The sequence below is a fragment of the Ptychodera flava genome, chromosome 7 (assembly GCF_041260155.1).
Source record: "Ptychodera flava strain L36383 chromosome 7, AS_Pfla_20210202, whole genome shotgun sequence".
NCBI lineage: Eukaryota > Metazoa > Hemichordata > Enteropneusta > Ptychoderidae > Ptychodera > Ptychodera flava.
In genome coordinates, this window is record NC_091934.1 from 6,323,465 (window position 1) to 6,342,381 (window position 18,917).

General features: G+C 36.5%; 1 protein-coding gene across 1 annotated transcript; it reads left to right on the forward strand.

Moving 5' to 3' along the window:
• The first annotated feature begins 650 nt into the window (after positions 1 to 650).
• Positions 651 to 14,138, forward strand: LOC139136658 (deoxynucleoside triphosphate triphosphohydrolase SAMHD1-like). Its single transcript, XM_070704438.1, has 11 exons — positions 651 to 801; positions 1,152 to 1,199; positions 2,385 to 2,567; positions 3,724 to 3,815; positions 4,773 to 4,829; positions 5,033 to 5,219; positions 6,398 to 6,448; positions 6,957 to 7,031; positions 7,704 to 7,805; positions 9,662 to 9,790; positions 11,418 to 14,138. Exons 1-11 carry the CDS (start codon positions 679 to 681, stop codon positions 11,424 to 11,426), a joined length of 1,056 nt encoding a protein of 351 aa, XP_070560539.1. The 5' UTR covers positions 651 to 678; the 3' UTR covers positions 11,427 to 14,138.
• Positions 14,139 to 18,917: the final 4,779 nt, after the last annotated feature.

Below are 18,917 nucleotides of genomic sequence, written 5' to 3' on the forward strand. Positions count from 1 at the left end.
TGATATTCTCATGCGTAATAGGGACCTCGAGCTGTCAGAGCAATAAAACATCACATAGTGGTTCCAAAGTCCTCTCATGCTAAAACATAACGCCTTGCCCATGAAACCACGTGGGCTGGTCATTTAGGAATCAGGAAGATCTATCATAAAAGTATCAGTCAATTATATGGCCTAGTCTTAGGAAGGATGTAGCAGATTTCCGTACAACTTGTCACACGTGAGAAATTGTAGGAAAGCCACATCAGACCATTCCAAAGACCCCTTTACAGCAATTCCTGCATTTCAAGAACCATTTAGTAGGATACTTATTGACTGCGTTGAGCCCCTACCAAAACTAGATCAGGAAATGAGTTTATGTTGAAAATAATATGTACATTTTCTTGGTTCCCAGACTAATTTCTCAGATTTACCCATGTAATATTATGATATGCGCTGTTTCCCATTGTCATTTTATTAAAAATGACTCTTCCTTCCCTTTCTTGACAATTAATCACCATCTTGGCATTTCACTTTGCAATTCTAACAGTAAATTGCTAAAGCCCTTCCGCGTGCGCATTTTCCGTCCATTTTATCTTCCTACGAAATACTAGATGTAGCACGTCTATGTTGGTCATTTAATTGAGTCAAACTACCGCTTACTTTTAGAGGCAACTGGCGTCTGTCAAGATATTTGAAGCAATGCTGGAAAAATACAACCTTCAGAGTGTATTCGGACTGTATCGCTACAATATGAATGATATTTTATTCCATGCAGTTAAAGAAATGATATGTGGACCACTGAAAAAGGGAAGCTACATCAAAGTAAGATGATCTACCTAAATAATCACAGTGTTGAGATATAATGGAGAGAAGGGGTTGTACCAAGGATTATGGGCATGTTTAATGTAGTGATGACATTGTGTTTTTAAACAAAAAAAACAGACAAACAAAAAAACCACACAAACAACTGTGTGGCGTTTACGATATTTTATCGCCTACAGACCCTCTAGTTAGTCGGGTGATGTAGGTCTGTTCTTATTCGAATTCAAACAAGTCGAGATAAAACGTGTTGGTTCCTTCACTGTGCTTCATTGCTCTTACCATTATAGACACGAATAGCGGCATTTGTTTGAAGCAACATGTACATGATAAAAATTACAATTTCTTATCAGGCAACAACTTACCAAGCTCTGAGTCCCAGCCGGCATTTCCTCTATGATGTGAGTCTTACAACAAAATTCCATTGTTTACTAATGAAAAGCAATGAAACAGTTAACTTTAAGGGAGCGTTCAGTTGTAATGGCCGTCGGCAAAATCGTCTTGTGCATCCGTCAAAATAAGTGACCAACTATGCATTGCAACAAAAATTTATGACCTCCATGTTAAGATGACAAAATTTCATGACCCCTAATGCTTGGGTAAAGCTGCATTCAGAAACATCCCTGGAGAGGGAGAAAGAATTGAAATAGCATTCGCCGAATGTTTCAAATGTCCTCCCTAAAACCCACAGTGCATTCAAATTCCCCTTCTTACTTGCTTCGGGCAACATGTTCATGTGATAGATAAGATACTGTTATTCAGATTCAAGGTGAAGTGACTTCAGAAAATGAAAAAATGCAGCGAATTACTTTATTTGCCAGCATATTTTTAAACACTTAAACTGCTTTTTGATGGGATGGATACTAATGAAAATCAATCTGTTTGAAAAATATGTGCCCCCTTTTCAGTTTTCAAATTAAGTAGCTCGGCCCAAGCTCGGCCGTAATAGCTGATCTCTCCCTAACGTCTGACAATTTTCTACAGATTTTGTGACATGTATCGTCTAGTTTGTAGGTAGTTTTACTTCCCACACAGTATTTAAATACTCCTCTCTCAGCTTGTCACTATTGACAGTACATACTGATTACGGCTATGAAATCAGGTCCGGACTTTAATTCAATAGACTCGTGCGGTGCATTGAAATCAAATACGTAGTTTTAAAATGCTTTTTGATGTTGCTCCACGGAATAAAAATACTGTAAAATGCCATAAGTTACATTGTTCCTTTATTAGGAATGTACATCAAGACTGAGTTGCAAACGTGTGTTCGCATTTTCCTTCAAGTTTCCTTCACGTGCAATTTAAGCTCATTTCCTCTTGTATAATATATATATATACGACTAAGAATATATGTTTAATATCAGCGAAAATAATATCAAGGCCAAAAAATTGGAGATCTACAATCAAGCTCTCTGTACAAGATTAAAGACCAACAGATGATTGATATTCGCTTCCATAAAAACCATTATATATCCAAAAAAGCTGTCTGTGCTGGACAAAACGTTGGACGGAGCTGTAAGCTGTAACAGTGCCTGTGTATAATTCAAATATTTTTGTTTTATTTACCCACTTAAAAACATATATAGATAGTATCAAATAAGACCAATTTAATGAACGTGGACAAGTGGGAAGGTCTTTCGAGGGACAGCTTCCAGTGTGGTTTAACACAAACTAGAAATATAATGCACGAGCGTTTTATGAAATTCGCAAAAGTGTTGCAAACACCGACAGAAGGGGAACAGATGACAGCGATATGTTACCGAGATAAGGTAATATTACATTATACTTTTCCTTGGTAATCTCGTATCCAATACAAAATATGTATTAAACATTATACGTTCCGTTCATCAGTTTACTTATGTATCGTTTGAGTTCTTGTGATACGAATTAGATTGTTTTGCAGATTGTTTTGATTGTTTTTACAGTATTACTATTATTCATCACTTCATTTAAGACTGAAGATTAAAAATCGTCCATACACAAAAAGAAAACATATAAAAACTGAGACTAAACCACAGGAAGACAGAAAAAATCACAAATACAAAAATTATTGTAAAAATACTTTGGGTCACATTCAAACGCTTAAAACGCCTTGACACTACAACACGATTGGAACTAATTTGGGAAAATTGGATGAGAGTAATTATTAGGAAAAGGTAACGAAATCGAAATTTTTACAGCTGAACGTTTACAAAATGATAGAATAGTGTAAAATTTGAAATATTGTTCTCATCGGACAAAACAACGAAAACACAACGATTATTGCATACCTCTTTTATTGGATTCATTTTTATGAAAATAAGTTCATTTTTGTGTAAAAGTACTGAAGAAACGAGACAAAATGCTTTATAATTTCTCTAATTGACGAATTTTGAGTCAGGGCACTTTTGAAATGCCCCTGACTTTTTCATGAATTTAAGACTTTATAAACATAAAATTGAGTCAGGGCACATTTTAAAGACCCTGACTGACTTAACTGTAAATCAATCGAAAAGCTTCATTTTGGTCGAGGAAAAATGACAAACTGACATTATTACTAGTGTTTCAGTAATGAAGAAACTACAGACAAACTCTCATATTTTCATCCAAATGTGAGTATTGTTCATATGTTGTGAAGAATATTGCATTAGATACTATCATGCACTGATTCTTACTCATAAGATTTCAACAGCATCGTAAATTGTGTATAAAATTTTAAAGATTTCAAGCAAATATGGTGTAAAATTAGAGAAATTTCTAAAATTCTTGAGAAATTCTGCCAATCCAATTATCCCAATTTAGTTCCAATCGTGTTCTACATCTTTGGAATGCAACTGTCAATTATATGTGAAAAATCTAAAGATCATCAGAGAGTCATGTCTGTCAACTGATTAATCTCTGACTCACACAAGTTTGTATCATTTCCGTTTGCGCGATGTTGTTTAGGTAGCTGCTGACGTCTGTGAAATGCTTCAGGCGAGATACAGACAGAGAGAGTTGACAACTTTCCACAAAGTGAAAATTGCCGTAGATTTAATGTAAGTAATTCTATTAACTTGGCCCTGGTAAAAACAATGGACCACTTAAGAACCGCTAAAACCCTATTCATTGGCTCGCTGGTTAATCTTTCAAACATTATGCTCTAGTCCAAAAATTATGTCTGGGAATACAATCAGGTAAGTCATCACGAAAGTAATGTAATTCTATGCCTAATCCACCGCAGCTTTTAGCTCCAATTGATAAGAAATTATTACTTAAAACACATAAGTGTGTGTATGATTTCTATCATTGGAATAACAATGGGATTAATCGCGGCAATTTTTTTACTGTAAAGATTATTTTTTAATGGTGAAGAATACAGTAGTTTTCGAAATACGCTTTTTTTAAAACACTTATTTTCCCTTGTGTCGTCGGCGAGTCCGCTGGCATACACAAGCGTCCTGTCAATTATCTTTGAGTAAGGAAAACTTTTAATTTAAATGTTTCCAGTCTTAGTGACCTAGACCTGTGCTCCCTTCCAGTCTCTCTTAAACACGAGAAAACGTCATTACAACATCCCCGCAATGGCTTTCGCGAGTAGTTGATCCGAACGTAAGATTCATGGTGCCAATTGATAAGCAAAGTTTGATTTCGAAAGCCATCCCTAAATGACGTTTAAGCAATATTTTTAAGACGTTTATCTCATGTCATAAGAAATTATAATTTTGTGTTATATTATTTAAATGCAGTTTATGCTTTCATTTGAGTTTAAATATTATGCACACATGATTAATAGACTTCTATGGCACGTACTAACGGTATATACTACAACCACCACCACCACCACCACCACCACCACCACTACCACCACTACTACTACTACTACTACTACTACTACTACTACTACTACTACTACTACTACTAATACTACTACTAATACTATAACTACTACTAACGCTGCTGCTACTACTACTGATGATGATGATAATGATGATGGTTTTTGTATTGTTTTCCAGGATCAGCGACGCATTTGAAGCTGCTGCTGACCACCTTACATTCACAACACAAAACGGGTAAGCAAGGAGTCATTGATTATGTATCGAAACTGAGTTATGTATCGAAACTGAGAAAACACAAAAGTCACAAATAAAACTTGCAATATTGATGATTGATGTGAAAAACCCAAACGGGAACAGTAATCTGCTTTTGTGTTGCTGTTATTTTTTGTGTGCGTTTAAATCAGTTTGCTTTTCCTTTGCCAATGTTCACACATTAGAGACATAGTCAGACTGGCGTCTGTTTTGGAAGATATGGATGCTTATTTAATGTTGGACGACAAGATAATCGATACCATCCTTCAGTCTTACAACAATGAAATGCTGCGAGACTCGAGAGAAATCGTGGAAAGGATTCAAAGAAGACGGCTATACAAGTTTGTTGGTAGACTGAGATTACCTCCAAGAGTAAGTAAGGTTATTTTCATCAATCATCAATATTTATATGACGGATCATGCTTGGGTTGAAGCAGCAAATCAAAAATTCAGCAGTTGCAATCGGTGCTCTAGGCATCTAACAAATACACAACAACGTGTTACAGCGTGATGCAGTAAATTGCAAACCATTTTAGAGCTTAATATATTACTTAATATTTGCTGTCCTAAATAGTTACACAAAATTTGTCAGAAGGACTTTACTGTCTCACGAAACATTTACTGTCTAAAAATGCAGCCTTTATGTTTGTTTTACCGTCCAACAAAATATGAAAATGTAAACGAACTATTCACTTTGCAAGCAGAAACAAGTAAAATGACTTAATTATTAACGTTACAGGACTTCTCGTGTCGGCGTCTTGTCGTCCATTGGATTTGCCTCCCAAATATATTATTAATAACTCTATTATACATAGCAGCGAAAATATTGTTAACTCTTACCACATGAAAGTTCAGGGGAAGGTAAAGCCATTTCACAGTGAAATAAAGTTATCAAGTTCGTCCTATTTCAAAAAGACATGCTGAAGTAATTGGTCAATTGATCATAGTTTGTACCACTTGTTTTCATAGATGTAACCTAATAGTTTGGATCGTTATTATCTGCATCGCTTAAGATACTGTATTATGTGGCTAAAGTAATAGGCCTTATTATTGTTTCTTTGCCAAGCACCCCTGCAAACAGGTGCCAGTATCCTTTTAGAAAGGATTCATCGACATCGTCGTTTCTTTCACTCAACTTTTCTTTTTTGATACTTATGTGAATTGTCAGTGTCTCTTTCAAGCGACTGTAAATAAAAGCACTTTGTTACTACCAATATTGTAATGTTTGCAAAATTTGAACCGACTTATTATCACATCAAGGATTGTTCAAATGATATAGCTTATGGTACGATGTGTTTACTCTTCGATGCCCGGAAGCAATCGTCAAAGCAACAGCTAACATACAGGGGCGATTGTCGTCGAGGGTAGCTGTCCGGCAGCCAGTTTTCTGAGATCCAACACATGCGGCATTGTAAAAACATATAATGGCGCCCTTCGTTTGTCATACAAATACACACTGTTGAAAACATTTGGAAATAGCTTTGGTAGACTGAAATTATTTGATCATTATTCTTACTTTCCATGTATTTGATCGATAATCGTCGGCGTAGGATGACGAACAAGACGACGAATCCGTAGAAGCTGACGCTATCAGATTGGAGGTAAAAACCAATATTGTATTAATTGAAAGTCTTACTGTCTAGAGCTTGTTTTTGCTATTCTGACAATGTTTAAGTTAATAGTAGATAAAGTGACGAAAAAATAATATGAAGAGTGTACATACTTTCATGAACGACATTGCATATTTTACTGTATTCAATTTCTGGGACCGTTCAGTTAGGGCATAGGCGATTGATGATCGATGACAACGGCATTAAAAATTGATGAGGCTGTACTTTATAACGGCATGTCAGAACGACCATTATTTTATGACTAGCGTTTCAATAACATATGTGCACTCGTGAATGTTTTATCAAACAATGATGTCCTAGTACAAGGAAACCAAATAGATTGATGCCACAGTCATGTCAAGAAACAGTATTTTGGGAGGGCTTTGCGAATATAAGGATATGGTATATCAATTGACAATGTTGACTTGATTCAAAATGAAACGATTCTTTATTTGGTGAAAGTAATTAAGTTCTTCATTTTGTGCTTTGTACACAACAGAAAACAACAGCAGAGGATATTGTTAGACACCATGATAATAATGGAACTTTAGAAGCTGCTGATCTCTGTTTGACGGTATGGCAATTCTTAAAAGATTAGATCACTTTTATCAGGTAGTGTCTTTATATGCATACACCTGAGACATATTTTTAGCAAGAGTAATCAGTGGTATTTAGTCTAGTGATGATGCTTTACGGTGATGTATACATCAGTAGCAACGACGTCAATACGATGTCGAGGACGACGACGACGAAGACGATGATGATGGTGATGATTACGATATAGGCCTTCGGCCAGACTGGGAGACAAAGAGTTGAACAATTAGCTACATAGATAAGAGATGAAAAAACATTACTCAGCAGTTTACAACGCTTCAGAATTCTACGCTGGCACAAAAAAAAACAATGCTTCAGTCTAAAAGCGCTCTCCGCCGCGAATATTTAATGACTGAAATTGTCGTAAAGAAGCGCGAACTGCATACGATCGACGAATATTGAACATTTATATACAATGTATCTAAAAAAGGAATATTGCGACTTTTTTTCTCGTTATAATGCTTACGTTTTCTACGATACCTAAAACAGGTGCAACTACACAGAAATTTACAATATTTTGTACTTTTACGTCGTCAACTTCTCAAAATCTCTTTCCTTTTTCTTCATTCTAATGCCCTCCTTTCGAGTGTTCTGCTTTTGCAGTACTTTTTACTCGTTTCATTTTTTCATCTCTTGTTTGTTTGTCAATAAGACTGTGTCGATGGACTACGGACTTGAAAATGAGCATCCAATCGAGAGAATGCAATTCTACAGAAAAGACACTGAAACCCCAATACATATAGGTCGGAAAGAGGTACGTTTAACAGCTTTTCTTAGTGTATTGTTGTGTCTCATATTCCTTGTGTGGATATGATAACAAACTGACACCTATCTTTACTGCTTGATTTATTTACTAAGGATGGAAGGAAAAAAGCAGGAACAGATGACTGAATTCAAGAAAATATTTGATCGCTTATCTTCTTGAAGAGTATGAATATTTATATTAGCCTTACGGCGTAAACCTGTACAGTTTACTGATATATATATATATATATATATATATATATATATATATATATATATATATATATATATATATATATATATATATATATATATATATAACAAAATCTTAGAATTTGGATGGTCTCAACAAAACACAACTTATGGTTCTTACAGTGACAAGCTTTCGCCTTGTTCACAAGGCATCGTCAGGTCCAACTGATGAACAGAATTCAGGGGTAAAGTACAGCCAACGGGAAAATACAGGTGTGAAAAAAGGACAATAGGGTGTTAACGGAGTTCAATGTTATGAGCAGATGACAGGAACAATAAGATTGAAGTGGGATTGTTCGAACTCGAAAGTGTCAATTACACGGTTAGAGGTGTTTTTGTGATTAGTCCATCGGGGAACAAAGTGCGTAGTTTCTTGATCCAAAACGTTTCTCTGGCATCTAAGTTGACCGGGTCTTTGTTGGTTATTTGTTCGATCGCTACAACTGTGAAGTTATCTTCTGAGTGTCCAGGACTATTATAATGAGGTGCAACTAGTGGACTTGTACTGTATTGCTGTCTTCTGATACAGCTACGATGACCACTGATACGCTGTTTGAGGATATTAGTTGTCTGTCCGACGTACATTTGTTTACATTTACTACAAATTATGCAATAAACTACCCATGATGACTTGCAGGTGAGATCGCCTCTGATGTTGAAGTGTTCTCCTGTAGTAGTGCTGGTGATGGTGTCCGTAGTCAACATGAATTTGCAATTGACGCATCGCGTAGCGTTGCATGGATGGGACGTGTTTAATCGATGACTTACTTTCTGTTTGTTGTGTACAAGGAGATCACGTAGGTTTCTACATCGTCTGTACGAAATCAATGGAATTGTAGGCATGGCGTCCTTCATAGTATCTGACTGCATGAGTATATGATGATGATCGGAGACTAACTTTTTAACATCGGGACCTAATGGATTGTAATTGGTGACATATGTCAGTCTTGTTTCTGGTGATTTGGTTTTATACTGCAGTAAGTCTCTGCGATTAAGTGTGCGAACTTTGTTAATTATTGGGGCGATGTGCTTCCTCTTGTATCCAGATTTAACGAGATTACTGGCGATGTTCCATCCAAGTATCTAACGAACATATCCGGCGGATACGGATAGCTCCACTATACGGTACTGAGCGGAATATGTGGGGTGGGTGACAAGAGGTCGGGGAGATGTAGGATCCAGAATCTGTTGGTTTGGTGTGTAGGTCAGTTTCTAGTCTATCCCTGTGTCGTATGATGTTCACATCAAGGAATGTTCTGCTAGATTTGCTATATTCAACATCAAACTTGATTGTAGGATGGACACTGTTGATATGTTGTATATATTGTTGTAATTCGACTTCGGTGATAGTGAATAGATCAATTAAGTCATCAACAAATCTTCTGTGCCACAGGAATGAACTGATGTACTGAGTAGAAATGACTTACGAACCAAGTCATGTAGATATTGGCATACTTGACAGCAAATGGGATCCCCATTGCGGTGCCCGTAACTTGACAAAAAAAACCCCATATATATATGTGTGTGTGTGTGTGTGTGTGTGTTGTGTGTGTGTGTGTGTGTGTGTATAGTATAATATTTATTTATATATTCTAAACGTTTCTTTTTTGACAGGTGTCCTATCAACTCGAGCCAACCTTTCTGGGCAAATCGTTGTTCATTTACGTCAGGAACGAGGCACGGAAGGACAATGCCAAGCGCTGTATTCAACAATTTGCTAGGCATTGTGGCCTAGTAATTGACGTAAGTGATTGCAAATGCTACTTCTTGAATAGATTGTTTCAATGTCAGAAGAAAAAAACTACAAAACTAGATATTTCTAAGATTCCGAGCCGAAGATTTTCCTAAATTGTTTCTGTATAATGTCTTCTTAAACGGTCGTTAATGGTAACTTTTGATGATTAACTATCACCGTTGAAAGTCGTTTGCTTTACTTTTAAAAGCGCGTTGAAAGACAAGGCAGTTTGCCAAATAAGTGGCAATACCTTTCAAAAATATAACCATGTTTTACATTTCAATGCACATATCGACAAAAACACTACAGTTTACGCATAAACACGCTCAATTGACAAGCTGTGTACTGGAATGCATCATCTCTACGATTATGAGTTGGGGAGTAGACCCTGAGCAAAACACTACACTCTGACATTAAAACGGAAATAGTGTTCACTAACGGATTATTTACTGACAATGTAAGGCTACTAAGTGAACATGTTAAATTAAAAAATTAAGACTGTTACAACTACTTGGAATATTGCAAAAAAATATCGGAACAACTCAATTAAATCGTTTTAAAAGAATTACAGGAATGTACAGGAGGTTGGGCCTGGCTTAATAAGTAAATCTTTCAACAGAATCTTATTTCTACCTTTTCCGATTTGAAGTATTTAGATTCCAATTTTTTCCGGTCCGGAAAACGTTTATTCAGTATCGCAGCAAAAGATGATTAATACAATTATGCAGTTTTATTCAGCAAGCTTAAGCAAAACACGCTTACTTAAATGATTGAAATGGAGACGAATAACAGTAGTGCATTACTTAATCCCTTGCGGCATGCAGTTTAGAATGCAACATAATACTCTTCCTTCATGATTACTACGTCAATGAATTTGTTGATATAACAGTATGCCACACCGATATTCGCAATGTGTAAGGAGATGGTAAAGAGGCTAAAATTAAGTAAAGTCAAAAACTAAAAAATAGGCCACAAACTTCAGAAAGTGTAACGGCAATTCCTTTCTTTTCCAGCGGTTTTGTTTAGAATTATATTTTTCTTTTGAACTTTTTGTTTTACATAATCAAGAAAAACGAAAGTAACTCCCTGGCAATTAGTTTTGTAACGTAGTTTGTTAATGTAATTGGTCTTATAAGGGTTGACAATTGAATTGAATTCACTTAAATCGACGGCGCTATATGCAGAGAGTGTGAACAAGATGAACACCGGCCAAACGTTAATGCTCAACCTTTTACCCAATGAGTAATATTTAGATCCAACTCTACTGTAAAAAAACCCAATGTGGTTGGACTTAAACTATGGCTTTAAAATAGAGAACGGAGTTGAATATTACAGTCAGACACAACAATAGTAATGCGTTTAAAAATGTTGAAAGTTCCGGCGAGATATATTTTTTCACCATTCACTCTAATGACATTGAATATTTAGAACAATAGCGCGCCGCCTCTGTGGCTTGGCTAGATTGATAAATCTAAAGAACGACATCTTGTCCAGCGTTACATGCAAGCAGACAGGGCTATTTATTCACGTGACGTCTACTAACAAAACGACATGGGCATACACGCATATCTTTTGGTCGTGTTTATTTTTAATTTTTATCTGCTTCATTTTACTTTATGGATGATTTTGTTTCAGAACGAGTGAGTGACAGCAACGTTACGTTAACAAAGTCAAGCTTAATCGAAGTGACTGTGATGATTCAACATTTTGCATGGTAGAACATCAAACAATTATATGTATGTAAGTTGAGCACCACTTGTTACGGTTTCCTTAACAGGCGCCGATCAGCTCTGGCGATTCTCTATCAGACAGCGCCACTCCTATTCACCGGCACAGTTTTTAGATTTTGTTATATGTAATTTGCAAACATTTACTCTGTTCACATAAGTCGAAAATTGCGATTTTTATTTTTGTATCAGCATCGTCAAGCCGACTTTCATAATTTTATGTCGTATCCTAAGTGTTAATCTCAAGACAGTGAGATAAACACAACAAACATATTTCGATGAATTATCCATTCATCCACTCAACAACCAAAAACTTAAAAGTATTGTTTACTACATTTTTATCCAAATGCATGTCATGTGAGCCCATGGAAGGAGTATATAAAGTAAAGGTTTGTGTTGTCAACGTGAATAATATGATTGCCTTTAGAAATAACTTGACTAAAGTATTTGCTCAGTACGGTTGTGTTGCACTAAACGTGCCAATACCATTTTTCCGTAGAAATTGTTGTTATCAAATATGACCAGAAAACCCCTCCATTCTGTAACTTGCCAAAAGTAGATATGTATAGTTTAGTATAGTAGCAATAGTTTACTCTATTGATGAATGGGGTACATATAGTGTCGGAAAAACTCAATTTTGGTATTGTGATAAAAATTACGCTAGATCATAAATCTAAAACTATTTTATGAGATGTAATATGCCATTTCAAACTAGAGTATATGTAGGAAAAGGACATTTTTGTTTTGCAACTGAAATTCTCATTCTTAAGGTTTCTCCAGAAAAAATTGTATATGAAGGCAAAGATTGTTTGCCAGCTGGTGAATATTTGTCATAAAAACGTTAAATGACACCATCGCTAAAACCATTGTGATCCATAGAACCCATATGTTGATATTCTATACGCCGCCGTAGGGTACGCTCGATATCAGATACAATTCATTGCATGAAACAACAGCCACTGAGCGGGATCATTGATGTTATCATTCATTGACATGTGTGTTAATAGCACTTAAAAGTGTAGCCAGAGCAAGGCGACATCGTCGAACGATAATTTTTTTACGAAAGGGATTTTTTACGAAAGGGATAAGTCATGCGTACAGGCGAACTTGACGTGCTGATATGATATGATAAGATATGATATGATATGATATGATATGATATGATATGATATGATATGATATGATATATCTTTTTTACACTTTGGTTTACAAACGAATCCGAAGCCGATTAAGAAGTAGGCAAGTTGGAATGGATATGAGAAGAAGTTTTATATCTCTTTATACCACCAAATAACGTTGTAACCGTTGTCTTGAGTTCGCACCTTGGTGTATAGCTCAGGTTTTAAAATGAAGAGTGTAACGAGCTCAAATGCATTGACCTCAAATTAAATAAGGCACAAATGGAAATCCTTTCAGGCAAAATAGTATTGTGCGATGAGTGAACTTACATTATTATATAGTAGTGCTAATGTATTTTATTTCATCTTGAAAATTTGATGTGTTGAACATTTTTTAACCCTCTTAGTAGACGTAAAGATCCCAATCATGTTCTTTCCTTTGAATTTTACTTTTGTATAGGGAGATGCAATTGTATCAAAATAATGTATGTCATATTTTCGGAGATGACATCAGATTGCAGTTTGCTAGTCAAGAATTTTATAGTGTAAAATACAAGTAAAATTATGTCTCTAAGAAAAGTATTGATAACTCATAAAATAGTATACTGCTACAGGACGAGTGTTTTTTATAGACTTTGGAACAATGACTTCCTTTTAACTTGTTATGATCCATTTAATACTACATTTATACAACAACTTTCCTTTTGTTTCTGTAATAATCGAACACTAATATTCCTCGATCGATAGTTCAAACATCAGATTTTGGCCATTGTACAACCAGCATAAGTAAAATAATTGACCTTTTCCTTGAAAGTTTTCATCTGTCGCTTACTTCTATCTTACTAATGGTTATGAAGGACAAAAAAATCAAAGCTTACTTACAATAAGCAAAACAAAATTAGTACCTATGACTCTTGAAACATTTTTAAACTTATGATATCGTTCACTGGAGTAGCATATACTTGTCGTTTCTAGCCGCAAAATCAAAGTGCTTATCTATTTTTGGTTGGCTTATAGTGTGTTTGCTGAGTCATTTATCGTTACAATTCCATTTAAAATAGAAACATGATGTAAATAACGGGTTGTCAGTAAAATTACTCAGTCGGTGGCCGGTATACCAGTAGAGCAGTATTTTTTACCCTTATTAAACTTGAGGACTCTTAAAATCTAAAAGCGGAATCAAATAGATGAGTGAGTGTTTTACTTAATATATTTGATCATTCTAAAGACTACGTTTGAGCTCCATCTTGTGGTTTTCTTGTTTTGTGGTTAGTAATGATGCGTTACTTCGTCTGACTAGTTATATCCCACGTATATAGTCAAGTTACGTTTGCATGAGAAAAACTATTTTAGTAAATTGTGTTCTAAAGTCTCTGAAAGTATTAAACATTTACAAAGATTATTGAACGGTAATTAAGGTCCATGTTTGTTAACGAACAAAAGCTAACAAAGTCTCCTGGTATTTTTGAAAATTTCTTGCAAGTAAATAAACACGAATTTTATTTAAACAAGTGTATATGCAGTTACATTACTATTTTCAAACAAAGGTTTATTCGATTTGCATCTTCTACTGTGTTCATAATGGATTTTAAACGCTCTTATGTTTTGTGATGATTGAAGGAAAATTCATATAAAACGTCGTTCATTTACGCCTGAAAATCATTCTTTTCGTACCGTGTGTTGTATGTCACCAACTATTAATCTTAATGGCATTATGACAAAAAGTGGATAAAATACTAGAAATCCCTTAGCACTCCCTAGCCTCCATTGCGGTAAAACGTCATACAATCGAAGTAAGTAGTACATACAGGTTCCTTATCTGCTGTTTACGCACGTTTTCTGTGTACTGATCAGCAACTCATGTCACTATATGGAATGTCGGCCAAGCTGTAATTCAGTGTGTGTTCGATAGAGATATTACATAAGTTAAATCAAAGGCTCTCAATCTGAGGTTACATCTAATCTTTCACCATTTGCAAGTCTATGCACGTCTATTTAAACGGCGGAACACTATAATCCCATGTCGACTCGTTGGCAGAAATAATCTCCAAACACAAAAGCAAGAACAATATCCTATTAGATCAATTTGTAAATTTGTAAGGGTAGAACAAAAATGTCGAGTCATAAATGTACAATAAAACTATAATTTATTGAGAAGGGGATGGCAAATTAAAACTTCGATAATATTTTACCTTGCTGTGACGCAAGAATTGTGGCCGCGAGTAATCCGGGTCCCGCTGTCAAGAACAGTTTACACTCTCACGTCGTCTGTTTACAAAAAAAATCAGAACTACTCGATGGCCTTTCCACTCTGTGATAAAGATAGAATCAGATGCGTATTGCACTCTACTTATCCGCAATCTCTTTAAATTGAATATTTTCATGAATCTACTCGCTGTTGAACGTGATCGTTATGTTACGAGGAATTTCAAAATGTACCGATTGCCGATGTTCTGAAATAAACGCTAACAGACACAATATACCGTTAGCTTTTGGTGAAACAAAATGCAGCATGGCTCTGAAATAGACCTTTTCCTGTAGGATTTACTCGGGCAGTACCGAAGTCAATCGACGATACGATAACTGCTTGACTTTCTTGATCCGTCGAAGTCGAAATGGCTTACAGGTATATAGCTTACGTGTACCTCCGGTGAAATAGTGTACGTAATTTTCATCATTTGTTGCGACTAAAAAAACCACTGACCCTCGAAAAAACCCTGTGCCAATGGAAAAAGCTTGGTTGGAACCTTTTAGGCTGATACCTCTGCCCGCTATGTTTGCTTCAAAAAGCGGCGATAAACATCGCTTTTACCGTATGACACATTTGAGTAATCATGATAGACACTTTCGCGACATATGAGGGGTCATATGGTCGTACAGGAAACACATATTGAAACATATGCCTTCTTTAACAAAACGGAACATTTTATGTTTAATTTCGACTCACGTATGGTCGCTATATATTCAAAGGCATCATATGCAATATTCAATGAGAATGAACGCCTGAAACATGGCAAAATTATGGGATTTCGGGACCAAACATGGCACGTCCGATCAGTAGTGTGGCTTTTTAACATTTGCAGAAGCTTAGATTTGCGATAATCCGGCTTTTATAGGGGAAATTCCTATTCATACCCGGCCCGTTTAACCCAACACTATCGATTCAGTGTAGTGTTTGGGACTGACACCCTGGTTTACATATTGAGCATAGCTCTCACCAAGGTCTGTGTTCTAAGGGAGCGGGAAGGAGCTTCACTTTCACAAAACCAAGAGTAGTCGACGAAGAAGGTGTCATAATCAGTGTGAAGCACCCAATAATCACCGGCAGGTTGCAATTGAATTGAAAGTAAACAAATTTTCAGACTTGATTAAAGTCGGTGAATTTTTAAAACATAAAATCATTTGCGCTAGTTTCTCTTGTGTCTCTCCTATTTCATACAAACCTATTAGGAATTTAGCAGCTAGGCTAGGCACTGGTTTTCCCAGAGATTGAACGCGTTGCCTTTGAGTCTGCGTAGTAGTAAGTTAGTTCCAGCCCTATATGATTTTTTTATCCTTCCCTCCCATTCACCCTCTGAATTGCCTGTCTGTCCAGGTCTCCCTAGCAGTCCATCAATCTGTTCTTGCCTCCTCTCTAGCTCTGTCTGTCTGTCTGTCTGTCTGTCTGTCTGTCTGTCTGTCGCTGTCTTCCTGTCATTGCACAATTTTTCAGGTCAATGATTAAACATCGTCTATTCTCCATTTAACCACGTAAGATGTGATAACGTAACGTTTGTGTGCCATGATCTCATACCTTACATGCTTGAACATTTTTTCTGATAAAACTTTTTCAGTGTTGTCTGGAAGAACCTCCTCATTTTTGTTATGCCATGCGTAATCAGTCAGCAAACGAAAAGGGCGTCAATTTTGCACGCACCTCTCGGACAGATTGTCGGAAGCACATTATGGATCTCTTGCCTAAAGATACATACAGTAGAAATGTCAACACGATATCCGCCAAATAGCCAGAGTCTCGTAGCTTGGTGTACACATTCTTGTCTGAATACCCACATTGTCTCAATGTCAGTTATTTCAACAATTTAGCAATCAGGCTGTTTTGACATTGATATGAAGACGTTGGTGGATTCATTAATTCATAGATTTATGGATCGTCGCTAAAAAGCTTGACCAAAGCGCCATTAAGCTGCTTGGGTTGTAGGCATTGAAATATGAGTCGTGTTAACTGGGATATTAAGCTGCTGAAGGACACGCGGGGTAATGTCTTTTTAAATGTCGTCAAGAGGGCATGGCCCATTTAGAGAAAAGGCCGTCCACCTATTTCACAACAACAAGTTGAGTAAAACAATTACAATGTAAAAACCATATTAAAAGTCATAGTATAGAATTACGTATGGCAGAGTATATCATGTTTCCAAGTGGACGAAAAGATTGGAGACGTCACACCATTTAAATATAATTACAGTAGTCTGGATTTGTTTGCCTAAACACACAACTCAATGGGAACAAATTTTCACGGCATTGTATGTACAGGTCCGCTCTTGCCCTCTCCCATTGTATAACTGTTTAAAGCCTACCACTTACATCAACCTAACGTTCAATGTGGCTAGTCTATTTTGACCGGGTGTATATATTATCGCCGACGATTGACGTTGCGATGTCGATTCTTTCGTTGGCCACTCGGATGTGTCCTGTGTCTTCTATCCAGCTCGTACGTCGCTTGGTAATGTTTGTATGCATTTCTGTCCGCGTTCAAATCTTGCCGGGAATTTTTCAATCTTATACCATGTACCGAGGTATGCCGTTATATTGAAATTTAGCTATAAGCTGAAGTCGACGACTTAAGCGTCAACGAGTAAGTCAACAAACGTTAACACTGAGAAAAATCTCGTAAAGAAGGCCATGATGAGATGTTGATGATAAGCAGCGTAGCTGAAGTTCGTAAGGTCAACTCAACACTAACCTAGGGAAATAGCGACTGTGCGTGTGACCAGTATTGTCGCGCCCAAACGATTTCGGACAATCTGTTTGAATTCATTGTAACAGCCTTCAACAGAGAAGAAGAGATTCTTTAAAAGTGAGCGTCAACTGGGGTAAACATTATGAGAGAAAGCCAATTTCAAATTCTATGAAACTTCAAAAAAGTTGTTTGAAATTGAAACTCTTAATATTTACAAAGTCGTCATCGTCGTTACATTGTAAGTCCTGAGGCATTTAATTTCTGGACTTTTGCACGGAGAGGTGATAAGTAAACGAAACTGCACGTTACTACTATTTGTGTTTGTGAAGTTTCCACGAGTGATCGTCGTGCCCGCAATCATATGGCTTCGAGAACACTGTTGGAATTTAGATTTCTATTCGAGTTTGTGGACATACTAACGTGATCATACTAACGTGATCGTTATCTTGTGTTCGACACTTGAGATTATCGAATAACCAATGGGCTGGTCCTTGTTTGGTACCCGACAACATTGCCTGACGTATATTGTTGTTGTTCGACCGATGCAGTTGCGTAGCTGTTCAGGCTGGCCACGTTTATATGAGCTGTAAGTTGTGCTGCTTGAGTACAACGAGGTTTCGACCATTGTTTTTGCACGCTGTGATTTGTTTCCTTCCCGGCATTCTGGGCAGCGGACTTCATAAATTGAACAAGGTTGTGGGCGGCAATAGGTTGATTCTCAAACCACACACTATCATTTATCCTTGTATGATTTATTTGTACGTATAGTAAGGGGATTGTGCTGTCTCCGCATGTTCTAGGCGTTTGTCTCTGAGCAGTTTGTATGCATTCACTGGAAAATTTTCAAGACTTTCTGGTGTTGCAAAAACCTTTGGACATCATAATTTGGTGGTAAAGTAATGTCGATTTAATCTACAAATGTAATCTCATCTGCTTTTCTTTTCAGATTACACAATTATTTTTATGATTAATTTGCGATATTGCAACATTCAGCTGTACGGCACCCAAAATTGTAAAGAAGTTTGAAAAATATGACACTATCTCAAATTAGTTCCAATCGAGTTTGTGGTAATTAGTGTAAAGAACCATGTAATCACAGGCTGGTTTCCCTGTGAATACAAGATCATGAAATCAGTAATTAAAGGGCATATATTATTTTCTGTTTTCCCGTCTCATCCGCCCTGTAGCTCGTTGTCTATCTTTCTGTCTGCCTGTCTGTCTTTCTGTTTGATTGTCGGTCTGTCTGTCTGTCTGCCGGCTTGTCCGCCCATTTCATATTTCTTGTCTGTCTGTCGCTCTGCCTCTGTCTGTCTGTTCATCTGTCTGTCTGTCT